The 17,676-nt window shown below is 41.7% G+C and overlaps 1 protein-coding gene across 5 annotated transcripts in view; it reads right to left on the minus strand.

Moving 5' to 3' along the window:
• The window catches only part of me1 (malic enzyme 1, NADP(+)-dependent, cytosolic), a 393,143-nt gene that overhangs the window by 137,259 nt on the left and 238,208 nt on the right, over positions 1–17,676 (minus strand). For all 5 annotated transcript variants that reach the window (XM_048531809.2, XM_048531811.2, XM_048531810.2 and 2 more), the window contains one exon: positions 2,509–2,618. In XM_048531809.2, coding sequence (XP_048387766.1) covers positions 2,509–2,618 — 110 coding nt within the window. The remainder of the gene's footprint in view (positions 1–2,508; positions 2,619–17,676) is intronic.

Below are 17,676 nucleotides of genomic sequence, written 5' to 3' on the forward strand. Positions count from 1 at the left end.
AAAACAAAATAATTGCAGCTATAAACTAACTTTATTTAAATTTTCATAGTGCTCAGCTGAAGTATATTCCAGTGATAAGGAAGAACTGTATGAAAAGAGAGAGCCGGCCATATATGTCTAAGGAAATAAAGGGAAGTATCAGATTGAAAAAACACATACAAAAGAAAAAAAGCAGAGAGTAGTGGGAAACTAGTAGACTCGGAAATCTTTAAAGGCCAACAGAAAGCCACAAAAGTCATGAAGAAAAGTAAGATAGATTATGAGAGTAAACTAGTTCAGAATATTAAAAGGCAGCAAAAGTTTCTATAAAATATTGAAATTGTAAAAAAAAGTGGCGAAGGTAAACATTGGTCCTTTAGAGGATGAGAAGGCCAATTTAATAACTGGGAATGAGGGAACTGCCGAGACATTAAACAGTTATTTTGTATCAGTCTTCACAGCGGAAGACACAAATAACATGCCAAAAACTAACAGCAAGGTGGTTATAGCAAGTGAGGACCTAGAAACTATTATTATCACGAAGGAGGCAGTGCTGGGCAAGCTAATGGGACTAAAGGTGGACAAGTCTCCTGGCCCTGATGAAATGCATCCCAGGGTACTAAAAGAGGTGATGGGGAAAAATAGCAAATGCACTAGTAATTATTTACCAAAATTCACTGGACTCTAGGGTGGTTCCCACAGACTGGAACTGAAATCAGGTAACTATAGGCTTAACTTGGGTAGTGGGGAAAATGCTTGAATCTATTAAGGAAGAAATAGCAAGATATCTGGACATACATTGTCTCATTGGGAACACCGAACATGGGCTCATGAAGGGTAGGTCATGTTTACCTAATTTGGTGGAATTCTTTGAGGACATTACTTGCATGATGGACAATGGTGAACCTGTGGATGTGGTGTATCTGGATTTCCAGAAGGCATTTGACAAGGTGCCACACCAAAGGCAGCTACACAAGATAAAAGTTACAGTATTACAGGTAATGTATCAGCACGGATAGAGGATTGGTTGACCAGAAGAAAGCAATGAGTGGGGGTAAATGGGTGTTTTTCTGGCTGGCAGTCAGTGGCGAGTGGTGTGCCTCAGGGATCAGTGTTGGGACCTCACTTGTTTACAATTTACATAGATGATGATTTGGCATGGGGATTAAGTGTGGTGTGTCAAAATTTGCAGATGATCTTAAGGTGAAAGGTATAGCAAAGTGTGCAGATGACAATGAAAGTCTGTAGAGGGAAATAGATAGTCTAAGTGAATAGGCAAAGGTCTAGCAGATGGAATAAAATGTTGGTAAGTGTGAGGTCATCCATTTCAGTAGGAATAACAGCAAAATGGACTGTGTTTTAAATGGTAAAAAATTGCAGCATGCTGCTGTGCAGACGGACTTGGGTGTCCTTGTGCATGAATCGCTGAAGGTGGGATTGCGGGTCCAGCAGGTGATTAAAAAGCCAAATGGAATTTTGTCTGCCATTGCGAGGGATGGAGTTTAAAAACAGGGAGGCTATGTTGCAGCTGTATAGGATCCTGGTGAGGCCAGGATCTGTGTTCCGTTTGCTCTCCTTCCTGAAGATAAATATCTGGCAGGGGTGCAGAGGAGATTCACTCCATTGATTCCAGAGTTGAGAGGGTTGGATTATGAGGAGAGACTGAGTAGACTGGGATTATACTCATTGGAACTCAGAAGAATGAAGGGAGATCTTATAGAAACATAAGATTATGAAGGGAATAGATAAAAAGTAGAGGCAGGGAGGTTGTTTCCGCTAGCAGGTGAAACTAGGACTAGAGGGCATCGCTTCAAAACAAAGGGAAGCAGATGTACGACTGAGGTCAGGAGGAACTTCTTCACCCAAAGGGTTGTGAATCTGTGGAATTCCCTGCCTAGTGAAGCGGTTGAAGCTACCTCGCTGAATGTTTTTAAGGCAAGGCAAGGTAAATTTTTGAACAGTAAAAGGAATTAAGGGTTATGGTGAGTGGGCGGGTAAGTGGAGCTGAGTGTCAAAGATCAGCCATAATCTTATTAAATGGCAGGGCAGGCTTGAGGGGCCAGATGGCCGCCTCCTGCTCCTAGTTCTTATGTCATTTTAAGCTGGTTAGAATTAGTAATAAAAAGTTATACAGTATTCAGACTGAAGTTGTGCCAATTCTCTGAACTGAGGTTACATTACTATCAAACTGTTTATTATTTTCTTTTCTTAAAAATCAAATTTTACTCACTTAAAATGTTTAAATTAAAATCAACCTCCCCTTATTTCATGTAGTTTAAAGTAACAAAATTGGTTGAAATCTCTCAACTTCAGACCTTCAAATGCTGATGCAAACCAAGTTAATCAAATGTTGAACAGGAGCACGTGTTAATCACTGAAACACAACTGTCAATTGTCTGACACGTATTCCCCAATCTAACCTGCTAAGATGGTAGCCTGATGAGATTTAACATAATCCACTGATTAACCTTTAAGAAATATCATTGGTTGTATGTAATTGTTAAATCACATTGAAAACATTCGGCATACCCTGGATATCATCGTTGAAGGTACAGTACTTGTTGCGGTACTTGTTCAAAAGACGAAATGCATTGGTGTTGGCAAAATCTTCAAACTGAATAAGACAGTTCTGGCCATACCTAAGGAGTGAAAAGATACATCCTGGTAAGAGACTGATAGCTTACAGGAGACTGCTGAACTATAAGCTTTAACACAGGCAGACAGGATGATTGTATCAGAGATAATGGGAACTGCAGATGCTGGAAAATTCCAAGATGATAAAATGTGAGGATGGATGAACACAGCAGGCCAAGCAGCATCTCAGGAGCACAAAAGCTGAGGATGTTTTCCCTTTTGGGATGAGGCGAAACAGTTTAAAGGGGTGTCTCCTGAAAGGCAGAAGTAGGCTTTTCTTTCTCTCAGCAGCTTGTTACATATTCTACGAACCAGACAGCAGTGGAGGAAGAGTTACTGAGCATTTATAAAACTGAGTTAGACCTGATTTTTGAATGACTAGGAAGTCAAGGACAATGTTTTCCTGTCTATTCCCAGAAGTCACAATCAGATTAGCCATGATTTATCAAATGGCATGGAAGGTTTGAGGATCTACTCCTTGCAATTTGTAGGTTTGGAAGTAAGAGAACCATAGATAGTATAGAATGAGAGGACACAGATTCAAAACCTTTAGAATTTACATTTTTGTTTTCTAACTTACGTAAACTCATCAACACAATTAGTCCAAGATCAAGACCAGCTAAACTGCACCTCCCCAATGATATTGCAAATGAAACAAAAAAGGTTGAAAAGTAAGCCAATAACTAGTTAGAAAACAGAATTCTCTTTCTCATCCCACGTTGCAATTTATTTTCACCATTATACACTGGATAGTTTGCAATGTTTCATTCTAAGCTGCATTTACTCTCAAACCTACCTAGTTTTCTGCCTGCACTTTTCAGCACAGAAAATAATGTCAATTACACTAAACCCACTTATGTTTATACCCCCTTAAGTGAATAAAGTTATTTTCAAAAGCCAGCATTTTCCACTTTTTTTAACAAAATATAAAGTCTATTGGTACCAATCTTACCTTTCTAGATGCTAACCTAGTGATTGCCTCAGATTCACAGCCAGTAGTTCAAAACTAATCACAAAGGGAAGTTTGGCTGATTTTGCTCAAGAATTATAATCTACAATGTAGCGCATGTCTTCATGAGTAATTCAAAACAAAGTTTACAAAAGCTACATAATACAATGAATTACCCAAGTACATTACCAACTTGCCAACTGTATTTATTGCCTTTGCAAATAACCACCTTTTGTTAAAATCCCAAGTTTCAGTGTCTCCCTAATTACATTACAGCTAAGAAAAAACCCGGTTCACATGGCAACAAAGAATGGCCCCACAATCAGGTAGTATTTTGTGATGTTCTGAGGAGGGTTACCAAGTCACTGGACCTGTAAGTGATTTCTCTTCACAGACGCTGCCAGACCTGCTGAGCTTTGCCAGCAAATTCTGTTTTTATTTCTGATCTACGGCATCCGCAGTTCTTTCCGTTTTTATTTAATATTTTGTGATGTGCAGTTTCCAACAGTGGATCCAAGGCAGAATTTACACTCCTAGCAGCTCCCATCTCTAAACTCAAGTTTAAAAAGCTGAGGGGTGTGTAGGACCCAAATGTGATCATGCAGGTAATCAAGCTGGATCTTACCATCAAGCTGGGCTGGGGTTTCAAATAACTCTGGGAGCTGACAGGGATACAAACTGCATGAAATAAGTGAGCTCTCTGGGCAACAAACAAAGGCAAACGACACATTCAAAGTCCTTGAGATTCACAAATTCGACTTGCTGGTCCAAGGGAGCTCTACTTGCCAGGAGTTGGTTGACAAATTCCTCCCCAGATGGAAAAAACAGGAATATGTACTGGTGGCACAGGAACTCCATCTTGATGTATACAAGTTGGACCAGGAATGGCATGGCATTCCAACCGGAACTCCATCAACAAACACATTGATTTGGAGCCAATCTACCATCCCCTGAGAAAAAGAACAAGAAATGACATCACCAATGCAAGGAAACCTAACCAGATAAATAGAAAGCGGGACATAACACCAGCGCTTCGGAGGCTCACTGATGCTACCTAGTATGGTGACGAAATGTCTGAAAACGAACCTTCCAGCTCAGCGAGCAAACTCACATCCAAAACAAGTAAAGGCTCAGAGCTCAATGTCTTTAGAATGTAGCTGTTCCAATTGGAGGAGTAGTAGATGAACTCATTCACATGACAAAGAAGACACAGATCACCTCCTTTATGCTCCTGCATACAGCCTGTGGTAGGTTATACATTGACCCAGGAAGCCCTGAAAAGCTTTGGTGTTGAAAATGTTGTCTGCCACGGTCACTTGGACAGTTGTTGGTATGGGGTTCCCACACCTTGCTGCACAGTTCCATGTTTCACTGAATACATCCCAGGACAGTTTCCAACATCTCTGGTATTGTGACAGTGACATCTGATGTAGATAGGTAGGTAGGTCTCACCCAGTGATGGGTCATTGACTGCCTTCCCTGGCTGTATGCATCCTGCCCTGTTTCCGCCTCTGTTAGAACATAGAACATAGAACAGTACAGCACAGAACAGGCCCTTCAGCCCACAATGTTGTGCCGACCATTGATCCTCATGTATGCACCCTCAAATTTCTGTGACCATATACATGTCCAGCAGTCTCTTAAATGACCCCAATGACCTTGCTTCCACAACTGCTGCTGGCAACGCATTCCATGCTCCCACAACTCTCTGCGTAAAGAACCTGCCTCTGACATCCCCTCTATACTTTCCTCCAAACAGCTTAAAACTATGACCCCTCGTGCTAGCCATTTCTGCCCTGGGAAATAGTCTCTGGCTATCAACTCTATCTATGCCTCTCATTATCTTGTATACCTCAATTAGGTCCCCTCTCCTCCTCCTTTTCTCCAATGAAAAGAGACCGAGCTCAGTCAACCTCTCTTCATAAGATAAGCCCTCCAGTCCAGGCAGCATCCTGGTAAACCTCCTCTGAACCCTCTCCAAAGCATCCACATCTTTCCTATAATAGGGCGCCCAGAACTGGACGCAGTATTCCAAGTGCGGTCTAACCAAAGTTTTATAGAGCTGCAACAAGATCTCACGACTCTTAAACTCAATCCCCCTGTTAATGAAAGCCAAAACACCATATGCTTTCTTAACAACCCTGTCCACTTGGGTGGCCATTTTAAGGGATCTATGTATCTGCACACCAAGATCCCTCTGTTCCTCCACGCTGCCAAGAATCCTATCCTTAATCCTGTACTCAGCTTTCAAATTCGACCTTCCAAAATGCATCACCTCGCATTTATCCAGGTTGAACTCCATCTGCCACCTCTCAGCCCATCTCTGCATCCTGTCAATGTCCCGCTGCAGCCTACAACAGCCCTCTACACTGTCAACGACACCTCCGACCTTTGTGTCGTCTGCAAACTTGCTGACCCATCCTTCAATCCCCTCGTCCAAGTCATTAATAAAAATTACAAACAGTAGAGGCCCAAGGACAGAGCCCTGTGGAACCCCACTCACCACTGACTTCCAGGCAGAATATTTTCCTTCTACTACCACTCGCTGTCTTCTGTTGGCCAGCCAATTCTGTATCCAAGCAGCTAAGTTCCCCTGTATCCCATTCCTCCTGACCTTCTGAATGAGCCTCCCATGGGGAACCTTGATGCAGCCTCTGGCTGATCAGCAAGGATTCTTATTTTTGGATCACTTTCTCCTGCTCCCAACCTTCATCTCATTCTCTACTGGATCCATCTTTCATTCCTACATGAGCCTGATCTCACTTACTAGTCTTGCCCTTTCTGCTGCTGAGCTCCCAATGCACATTCCCACGTTTCTGCTCCCATATTATGCCCCAAGAATTCAACCAATACAGCTGCAGATAGCCAACAAATGCTTGCCACCTTTGAAGGAACATAATCTGAGTACATGGAGATCATTGTACGTCCAATGGCACACTTCAAACATAACTCACCAGTGTCCTGCTGACCACTTGATTTCTGCATTTCAATTTAGCAACACCTAACTGACACTCAATCTTGGATGAGCAGAAATGGCCTTCAGTGAAATATTGCAAAGATCACATCTACAGGCCTTGGTCTCTGTAAAACTGTGTAACTTCACCATTGACATTATCCCAATCCTGACTGCTGGTTCAGGTAGAATGAGACTGGTCAGAACCTTCACCTCCTGATCCAAGATAATAGGAACTGCAGATGCTGGAGAATCCAAGATAATAAAGTGTGAAGCTGGATGAACACAGCAGGCCAAGCAGCATCTCAGAGCACAAAAGCTGACGTTTCAGGCCTAGACCCTTCATCAGATGAAGGGTCTAGGCCCGAAACGTCAGCTTTTGTGCTCCCGAGATGCTGCTTGGCCAGCTGTGTTCCTCCTGATCCACTTTGACTTCTTGTCCATATGTTCTTTATTACAATACTGCTGACTTCCAATTCGCATCAAACTATCTATATCAGCCCGTTGCTGCTAGATCCGGCTCCCACATTTTTACTTGTGGATTTTACTGCTCTAATTGCCTCATGATTGGCCTCCCATCCACTATCTTTCATCAATTTTATCCTACTTAAACCTTACATGTCTGCACTTCAACAATTAACTCCTTAAACGGTTAGCCCCTTTGATAAACCTTGCATTTAAACACCCTTCAGAGTCAACATCTTCCTAAATTTGCATCATGCTCCAGCACTGCAACCACTTCAAAATTGAATCAAACTGGATTCTAAACTTGTGCCTCCTTCTCCTTTCAATGTTTGTACCTTCAGTTGCTCATCTGTCAAAACAAGGTTTACCAACCTCTAGGTGGAAGTGGGTGCTAGCGGTAGGAGTGGTTGTTATTGGGGGGGGGGGGGGGGGAAAGAGGGGGGTGGTGGTGGTGGTGGTGAGGGAGGTGGGTGTGCGTGGGCTCTGCAGGAATTGACATTTAGATCAAGGAACTGGGAGAGACCAAATGAATACCTTGATTTTTTTGGTGTCTAATTCAAGGTCACCCCTGCAGTCATATGTGCCCCTACATGAATGACCCACTCACTCACCTGAACTGTCCAGGCCTTACTCTTGAAGAGAAGGATGAATAAAAGATACAAGGGACCTCTATTGATGCAAATTCAAGGCTGTCATGTGGTGCTTCATAATCAACCAATTATTTTTCAACCAACTTTATTTTAGTTGCATGAACAAAACAATATTCAGCTTGTACATACCAAAACATCCCAAAACAGCAAGCACATCTGATTAATCACTGTACATAAAGGGATGTTGATGAAGGAGGCATACTAGCCAGCTCACCAGGCTCAGTTTCTTTTCCCCGTCCAAAGTGACACGCTCAACAGTGCAGTGCTTCTTGTGCACTGTATACGTGTCAGCCCACATTAATGTGCTCGAGTCCTGGAGTTGAACTTCAACCCACAACTTAAATGACTCAGAACTCGGAGAGCTGCCAACTAAGCCAAGCGGATATTTACAATTAAGTGTTTTTAAGATGTTCTGGTGGTTGCATTTTCGTTCATCACTTCTGGTCAACGTGTAGTCTCTAGTAACGTATCAAATTAGGTTACGTTTGTTAGAAGAAGAAATCTGCACATATCATCCTTCATATCCTGTGGAGATGTCAAAATACTTTACAGCAAACAAACTGCAATTAAAAGTGTGGTTATTTTTGTTTGAGAGACATTTGCAGCAGCCAACATGTACACAGCAAGGTTTCTTCAGGTTGCTTTTAGAAGGGGAAATCAGCAACCTTGGTGGCCTGGAGAATAAGAGAAGCAGTTTTGAAAACAGAAGCAAATAGCTAGAAGTGAAATTAATGGGCCAAGACATAAAAAAGGTCAAGGTCAGAAACAATATTTTGTTCCATTTTCCTGACTGTTATAAATTAATATTGGAAAATATCTTTTCACATTGTCTTCCAGCAATAAGAATTCCGAAGCCAAGAATAACACAATCACCAACTCTTATAAATTTGGCATGTGATGAGCTTTTCTGCAAGGTATATTTCATTCATTTCCACAGGAAAATTGAAGTTAGACCCAAATATTTAGGTTGTTCAGCAAATAGCAGGCAATGACAAGGACCTAGCAACATTCCTATAGACCCTGAATACTGAATCAGATAATGCAAGGACATCTTTCCATGCGCTCTGGTTTTGCATAGGTTTGTGCCAAAAGTGTTAAATTCTTTCTACTCCTATCATTGAAAAACAGTTTACAAAAAGCAACCTTCAAGACATTCTTGGCCCAGCTTTAAGGGCAAGAGACATAGCTGGCTACCAAAATCCTTGAGCCTCTGGCATTTGGGCTCAAATCCACTCCAGACTGACTGAAAATCTTGCCTTGCTTGCCCTGGTTAAATCCCATTTGCACAGTTTCAACACACTTTTTAAACAATGTTGTCAATTGCCACAATGAGTGTCTTGTGTCATGGAAATACCTGATGCAGAATATTCATCAGTGTCCGAGGTTTCGTTTCAAAGGCATAATTTTGAGGTTGAAGCCAATGACTCATTTTATTACAACACACCTGCGCTGGTGCACAAAACCAATACTGGACTCAACTGCACTCCTACTAGGGAGCTTCAAGCATTGGCAGCACAAATTCAAGAACTCAAGCAGGAAAAGTTATAAATCATGAAATTATCTGGTGCCTCTGGTAATGGGTTCCACACAAAGCAAAGACCTTTGAAGCTACTGCTCATAAGATAAACGTGTGCTCGAGTATGTTCCAGTATATGCTGAGAGCAACTATAACATTTTTTTTAAAATGTCTAAAAATAAAACAAAAATTGAGAAGTCGAAATAAGCTTTCAATCACTGCAAACAAACTGCTGGGCTCTTCAAACTGACTATTCCACTTTTGCCCTGACACCTTGAAAATCAGAATTCAAGAGGTTCCAGTACAGAAAGGTGGAGGAAGAGAAGTGGAAAATTAGGTTTATACCAATGTTCATTTTGTTTACATATTTCTTACAGACACTGAAGAAAATTACAACTGGAGAGCTACCAGTCACAAACTTTGACTGATTATCCAATTGAGTTATCCAGATTAGGAAATCTATATACTGGCATTGTAATCTAGAAACCTGGTGATGACAAATATAATCTTATGTTGAATTCAGCTGCAAATATTCTACCGCTGTCAGGGTGGTCTGAGGAGGCTTCCCACGTCCTCCAAATGACAGAATTGGCAAAGTTTTGGACAGGAGATGTATGTAGGCTTAAAAAGGATATTGCTGCATTGCAGTGCCGTGCAGCAATTTAGTTAACGATACCCAAAGTGGCACAGGTCAGGAAAGGACAGGGAAATTTTAAACAGCAGCAAATTGGGTCAAAGAGAAAATACGATAAAAAGGCAAAACATTTATGGCACTTTATAAATGCATGCAGCATTCCAAACACACAAAATGAATTTGCAGCAAAGATAGAAGGCCAATGGGTATGATCTTAGAGACAAGAAAAATACATAGGCATCTGCAGATAAAGTTGCAGAGATATCCATTTATACCAAGGGATTTGTAGAGGTGTCAGCATACAGAGCCTCTGTATACAGAAAGGCAGCCCATACCAAGCACATGCTCAACTTCCCCAGCACCCACCCCAATGATGACGATGAGGGGGTCCAAATGAGTTTGCGAATAGGAAGGGTTTAGTGGGATATGGGCCAAACGCTGGCAAATGCAACTAGATTAATGTAGAATATCTGGTCTGCAACAAACAGGTTGGACTGAAGGGTACATTTCCATGGTGTACGCCTCTGTGACAGTTTAGCAGTTGTGGGTGAAATAACCACCGTGTAGACAAGGAAATTCAAAAACTGGTAGAAGTAACCATGAAGAGAGTTTATATTTAAGATAATTTCCTAAAACAACATGTTGTGGATTTAACCAGGGAAAAAGCTATTTTGGATCTGGTAATGCGCAATGAGGCAAGTTTTAATAAATTAAAATCAGAAAAAAATGCCCTAAAAATAGAATGGCTATAACATAGTAGAAACAAAAATAAATTTTTGGGGTGCTGGGGAAGGATCACTGGACCTGAAACATTCACTGATTTATCTCCACAAATGCTGTCAGACCTGCTGAGCTTTTCCAGCAATTTCTGGTTTTGCTTCTGATTCAAACATCCACAGTTCTTCCAGTTTTTAACATAATAGTAGAATTTAATATTCCGTTTCAGAGTGAGAAACTTTAGTCAGAAACAACTGTGCTGAATGTAAACCCATATAATTACATAGGGATGGGGCAGAGTTGGTGAGTATGGGCTCAGGAAGGAATTTAGCAGAAAAGATGGTTGATGAGCAATAGCAATTTAAATAAATAGTTCAAGTGATTCACAAAAATATACCCCAAGGCAGGAAGATGATTCTAGGAAGGGGATGATCCAATCATGGTTAAATCAGGGATAGCATCAAGCTGAAAGTGGAAAAAGATATACAATGTAGCAGATATTAGTGACAAAACTTTTCCAATCCTCTGGTGTATGAACTAAACAGAAGATAACCAAGGAAATGATTGAAAGAGAAAATAATTTCAACATGTACTTTTTTTAAAAAAACAGACAGTAAGATCAGGAAGTTAAAGCCAAGACAAAAGGCTTGTGCCATTACAGGACGCCTATAAAGATATACTACATCTTTATTAACTAGCCTGCTGGTTACACCCTCAACTTTCTCCAATTTGAGTTTATTCACTGATGCACTATAACCATTCAATTCTCTTTTTATTGTAACTGCTCTCGTATTCCCAAAATGCTGCACTATTATAGGACTTTGACTTTTAATGATTTGCAAAGTTCCCATGGCTTGAGTCCTATCATCTCAGTCATATCAAATATAGTCAGCCTGAAGTGCGTGCTTTTTGATTCACCAGGAGACTGGTCCCTGTCCAGTTTAAGTGGAGTGTATCCAACAAAACAGCTCACTCTCGCTTTCTCTCCGAGTTGAATTTGTTTCCTGTACTAACCAAAGTACAAGCAAAGCCCATCACCATGCCTTCAGCCTCCTTAAACATTGATAGAACACCTTTCACCTTGAAGTAGTGATGGAGAGAAGGCATTGTCTGTCCCATTAAGTTGATATCCTTTTCTTTGGGTTTGCATCTCTGAAACGTTTTCAAGTAGGTGCTGGCAGGTTTTCATTTACTGACAAGGATCCAATAAGTCAACTACTATGCCAGTGTATAAAGTGTCCCTGAGCAAGGTCAGGTAGGCTCATCCTGCTGCCTGGATTGAAAAAAGTAAACACTCACCGCCATATTAGGAATATAATGCAAACCAAATTTTGTTTAAAAATTCACTCATGAGACAGGGGCGTTGCTAGGTGGCCAGCATTTATTGCCCTTCCATACTTGCCCTTCAGAAGGCAGTGCTGAGCTGCTTTCTTGAACAATTGCAGTCTACAGGCCTTAGGTTGACCCACAAAGTCCCTTAGGGAAGGAATTCAAGATTTTGACTTAACAGTGAAGAAACGATGTTATATTCTCAGATCAGGATGGGGAGTGGCTTAGAGGGGAATTTACAGGTGGTGGTGGTTCCATTTACCTGTTTTTCCTTCTGGTGGAAGTGGTTGTGGATTTGGAAGGTGCTGCCTAAGGATCTTTGGTGAATTTCTACAGTCCACTACATAGATAATACACACTGATGTGACAGAGTATCAGTGGTGTAAGGAGCGGATGCGGTGCTTGTAAAATGGGCTGGATGGTGTCAAGCTTCAAGTGTTATTGGGGCTGCACTTGTCCAGGCAATAGGGAGTATTCCATCCCACACCTGACTTGTGCCATGCAGATGGCAGACAGGTTTTTTGGGAGTCAGGTGGAGGAGTTACTCACCACGGTATTACTGGCCTATGGTCTGTTCTTGTAGCTGCTGTGTTTATGTGGAGAGTCCAGTTGAGTTTCTCATCAACAGTAAGCTCATGGATGGGGACAGTGGGGGATTCTGTGATGGCAACTTCATTAAGTGTCAAGAGGTGGTGATCAGATTTTCTCTTACTGGAGATGGTCATTGCCTGGCATACCTGTGGCACAGTGATTAGCACTGCTGCCTCAAAATGCCAGAGATCTGGGTTTGATTCCACTCTTTGGCAACTGTAAAATTTGCACATTCCCCTTGTGTCTGTGTGGATTTCCTCCAGGTGCTCTGGTTTCCTCCCACAGTCCAAATATGTGCAAATTAGGCAGCTAGACCGTGCTCAATTTCCCATAGTAACCAGGGATATGCAGGCTAGATGGATTAGCCACGGGAAATGTAGGGTTACAGAGAAACAATATGGCGGTGGGATTCTCTTCAAAAAGGGTGTGCATCCAATAGTCTGCTTCCATACTGCAGTTTTTATGATTCTACAAAATGTTACTTGCCACTCGTCAGCCCAAGCCCAGGTATTGTCCAAACCTTACTGCATTTGAACGCAGACGGTTTTAGTATCACAAGAATCATGAATGGTGCGGAACACTGCACAGCAAACATCCCCACTTCTGACCTTACAAGGAAGGTCATTGACGAAGCTGAAGATAACCATCCTCATGGGGTCCAAGGACACTACCCTGGGTAATTCCTGCAGAAATGTCCTGGAGGTGAGATAACTGACCTCCAACAATCATGACCATCTTCCTTTGTGTGAGGCATGTCTCTGACCACCAGAGAGTTCCCCCTGATAGCCACTGATTCCAGTTTTGCAAGGGATCCTTGATACCACACTCTGCCAAATGCAGCCTTGGTATCAAGGGCTGTCCCTCTCACCTCACCTCTGGAATTCTGCTCCTTAGTTCATGTTTTTAACCAAGGCTGTAATGAAGTCAGGAACCAAGTGGCCCTGGCAGAATTCAAATCCCATTATATGCCATAGTGGGATTCAAGCACAGGACCCCCCAGGCATTAGCTGAACTTTTGGATTAAAATACAGCAAGAATACCACTTGGCCATTGCCTCCCCAACTAATTACACTGTTGGCATTTATCATACACCTCAAATGGTCATTCTGGATAGAATGGTGTGACAACTTCCACCAAGCTGTTTCGTGGCCAATATCCAATGTCCATCAAATGTAATTATTGAATACAAAATTCTTTAATTGACCATGAGCACTAGCCAAGACCTGCTATAAACACAGCCGTCTCAACACAGTTCAGAACCCTCCTCCATCACCCTGAGAACAGAGTGTTATTGGTCTCAAATTTATATCACATTTTAGTGCTTTGCTGTGTCAGGTTCATTGGCTATCTCACAGTAAACCCTTTAATGTACACTGTCCAAACTTAAATCCAGTGGGGAAGTAGAAACAGGAAAAAAGTGCCATCCACTTGGGATCAGTGCCAGCTGGTTAAGCAGAGGATGCAGAATAAGAATCTAAAGCGGCAACATTTGAAAAGGTGCCTTTGCAAATCTGGTATGCTTTGATTCTCCATTGATAGAAAACATTGTACATTTATAAATGTGTGTATGCATTTTAGGATAGAGCTATGCCTTAAAACAAGGTGATAGCTGATTTATGGAAATGATGCGGTGATGGTCAACTGTCTATCCCATAAAGGCACATATTCAGAGCAAGAATAAGAATCAGAGTTGGCCTTTTTTGATCCATGACCCAATTCTGCCATTCAATGAAGTCAAATGGGTGACACAGAAGTGGGAAAATGCAAAAAGGAACAAAACCAATGGGTTTGCTATATCCCTACACCTCAAATTCCTTGTCTACCAGGAATGCAGTTGGCTCAACTCACCTGCCTGATGTAGGCTGTTCTGACAACTGGTGAAAATTGTCCCAAGTTTGTCACCTAGACAGAACTGAATGGAGAACTACTCTTGCTCCAATGGAGTGTCATCACTGCATTCCTGAAGATTTCAGTCGCAGCTGAGGCCTTCTCTGGGAGAAGTGCTGAAATATTTGAACCTTCACTGCCCATTCAATTTGGCTTGTCCTTCTACTGGGCCACCGAGATTTTCCTGCAGAGGATGGGGATCTCATACTCGCTCATGGAAATATCACCACAAATGACTACCCAAATCAGGAAATCAGCCACAAATATTGTTGTATCTAGGCACACTTTTTTTTGAACCTGTAGAGCCTGAATGTGGAAAATAAATGCTGCTTGCTTTAAATATTACACTCCAGAAGGGGAGGGGTAGATGGCTGCCATACTAACAGATGGCAACAGCTAAATTATTGAGGTAGAAGCCAGCAGTTCAGTCTTCTCCTTGACTGGGGAGACACTGCTGGCTAAAGTTCTGAAGCCAGTTTAGCTGGAGGCTAAAGGGCAGGTGGGCAGGCTTTGTGAATACAGTAAGCTGAAAGAAAGGTAATGTCAAAATTAAATTGGCCCACAACAGGGACGGAACACATTTGTACGTGTCAAAGGAGAAATGAAATTGCACTGAGGAGTGGAATTTCCTTTTGACTTGCTGATTACTCATTTTTGGTCTGTGAAACAAAACAGGTCACCGATTCATGATAACAAAGTATGGAGCTGTATGAACACAGCAGGCCAAGCAGAGGAGCACAAAAGTTTTTCATATCTAGTCTTGTTTCACCAAGACCATCTTGAAAAACTATTCAGATCACAGGGCAGTCCTACTGTTATGATTAAATATTAGAGAATATACAAACACCTAAAATTAGATACTCAAACCAGTTAATGGACAGGACAGTTTTAGCCCGAGAGAATATACAAAGCAGAATCTAAACTGTTAATAGCAGCCAATGCCTTTTAGATAAACAACTCCACTATAGTAAAGCATTGCATGCTCACTTCCCAGAAATGCTAATGCACCAGTAACACAGCAGCGTAAAAACTGTGCAGACCCAACCCATCAAATCAACCTTACCTTGGATTTGCCACAAAGTTCATGGATATTAGTCGTACATCCCTCAAAAGATGTTTCTGAAATGTCAAAATAACTCCTTACGTGAACAGAAGCAGGACCAATGGAATGAGGGTAGATGAGCATACCCAATTCAAAGAGCACATCTTGCATCAATGGCAACAGGAAAAAAAATCTCACTGCTAAAAACCATCAGTAGCAGTCAGGTAAAAGCAAAATTATAATGTCGAAACAACAAAAAAAGCTAAAATTCAATTGATATTCCCCCTCCCCCTTTTCTGGTGGAAGGTTTACGCCCACAATGTCAGCTTTTGTGCTTGGCCTATGTTCATCCAGCTCCACACTGTTATCTTCCATTTGATTGACAAGTTTAAAAAGTAACCTTAAGTATTTGTGAGGCAAAGTGGGGAAGTGATGAGAACAAAGGGAAAAGGTCTGTGAGAGGGCAATAGGAAAAACAAAAGACATTAACAAACAAAAGATTTCATGGCAAAAGCCAAAAGAGAATGGCAATGATGTACAGCATAATGGTTACAAAGGAGAATTGTCAACAGCTAATACAAACATTAGTAGTCAGTTCCAGACTGCCAGTTTGTGAAGGACCTTGCACTCAATGTCAGATCAGAGACAGGAACCTGACCTGAGAGATCACATTCATTCATTTTGATTGTAATGTGGTGCTTGCTCACTAAAACAGCAATGTGCAGGAAGGCCTACCACATTTAAATGCCCAAGTGGCTGTTACTGAGAAGTAATGGGATCTGCTGCCCCTTGATCATCCTTCTCCAGATACTTGCACTTGATTGCCTGAGGCCAAGGGCAACTGTTTCACGCTAATGCCTTTGAGTTATTGGTTAAAATAACACTGGAGGAGGGGCAAAAAAAAAAAAACGGCTGTCAGGTGAGGTGTTTTGCTCCGGAAGAAAGAAAACTTACTCCTTCAAGAGATCTGACGGCCTCTGACCAAGCAATCACATCTTCAAGCTGTTCAACTGCTTGGAAACTAATTGCACAGTTGTTAGTAGGCGAAGGCTTTTATCATCAACAACTGGTCATCAGCCACTTGTTGCTGACTGAATCATCTTTGTACCCAACCTCCGGCTCCAGCTCATCTGTAGTCCTTCCCCTATTACTCAAATAAGCAGCAGTGTAAATAGCATTTACAATGAGCATCAGGTATCTGGCTTTTTAAAAAGAAAAAAAAAAAAAAAAGAGTACAACAATCTCTTCAATAGGCCTTCACCCCTTTGTGCTGCAATTCAAAATACAGAAAGAATTTTTTTAAAAATGGCATTGGAACAGGACTAAAGACCCCTGGATGCAAAGTATGCTGACAGAGTCGCTAACCACTACTGAACAGCAACACCGACTGAGTAATGCTGGCTGCTCCTGGTACTCTCAGCTGAATTTCAGGGTCTCCCAGGAACCCAGGCCACAGGTAACAGATGGTAGAAGGGAGATGGCAAGGTAGTGGCCATAAGCAATATGATAAGGTTTGCCAGTTTTGCTCCATGTGGCAAATGCCTTGCCTGCTGTTGGGCTATTACCATTTATCTAAAGATACACTGGCTATCAAACATTAATTAGGGTTGAGGCAGCAAGGCACTGAAGTCACTGCCTGGCACCTTTATTCCCATTTAAATGCCAGCCAAGCCAAGCATCAAAATGGCCAAAGCATTAAATACAAACTTATGCTTGCATACAGCCTTGAAAAAGACTGGATTCAACTACTCTAATCGTTCAAGAGGTGTTATGAAAATTTTTAAAAAGTTCCCCTCTTCCTACAGTCCCACATTACACTGCTTCACACTAACCAAACCCCATTCCATATTAAAAAAATCTCAAGTGCCCATCTCAATGCCATTGCTCATTATTCACAGCAGTTCTCCAACAAGTGAAAAAAAACCACATCTTTTCCAAGATGGTGGAACACTTGGTCACCTTGCAGCTCTCTATTAACCTTTTCCCACAATTTGTTGTAGAAATCTCTGCAGTATTAATTGTTGTTTTGTAGGAAGGTGGGGGGGGGGAAGAATTCCTTCAATTGCATATTGCGAAGACAGAAGGAAGGAAGGAAGGAATCATCTTCAGGCACCTTCACAAACTCTGCTCTTTAGCCAAAGGTTCCATCGCTCTCCCAGGTCCAAAACCTGATGTCACAACCTCAGGCAACACCAAACTAACTTTTTAAATGGCAGGTCCATCAGCTAATTTATCTCACCTGCCTTGTTACGGTCTCAGATCAACTGCTACTGAAAAGATGAGGCGAAGACAATATGGTTTCACTGAACTAGTAATCCAGAGACCCATAA

Source organism: Stegostoma tigrinum, chromosome 4 (assembly GCF_030684315.1).
Source record: "Stegostoma tigrinum isolate sSteTig4 chromosome 4, sSteTig4.hap1, whole genome shotgun sequence".
Taxonomy (NCBI): Eukaryota; Metazoa; Chordata; class Chondrichthyes; order Orectolobiformes; family Stegostomatidae; genus Stegostoma; species Stegostoma tigrinum.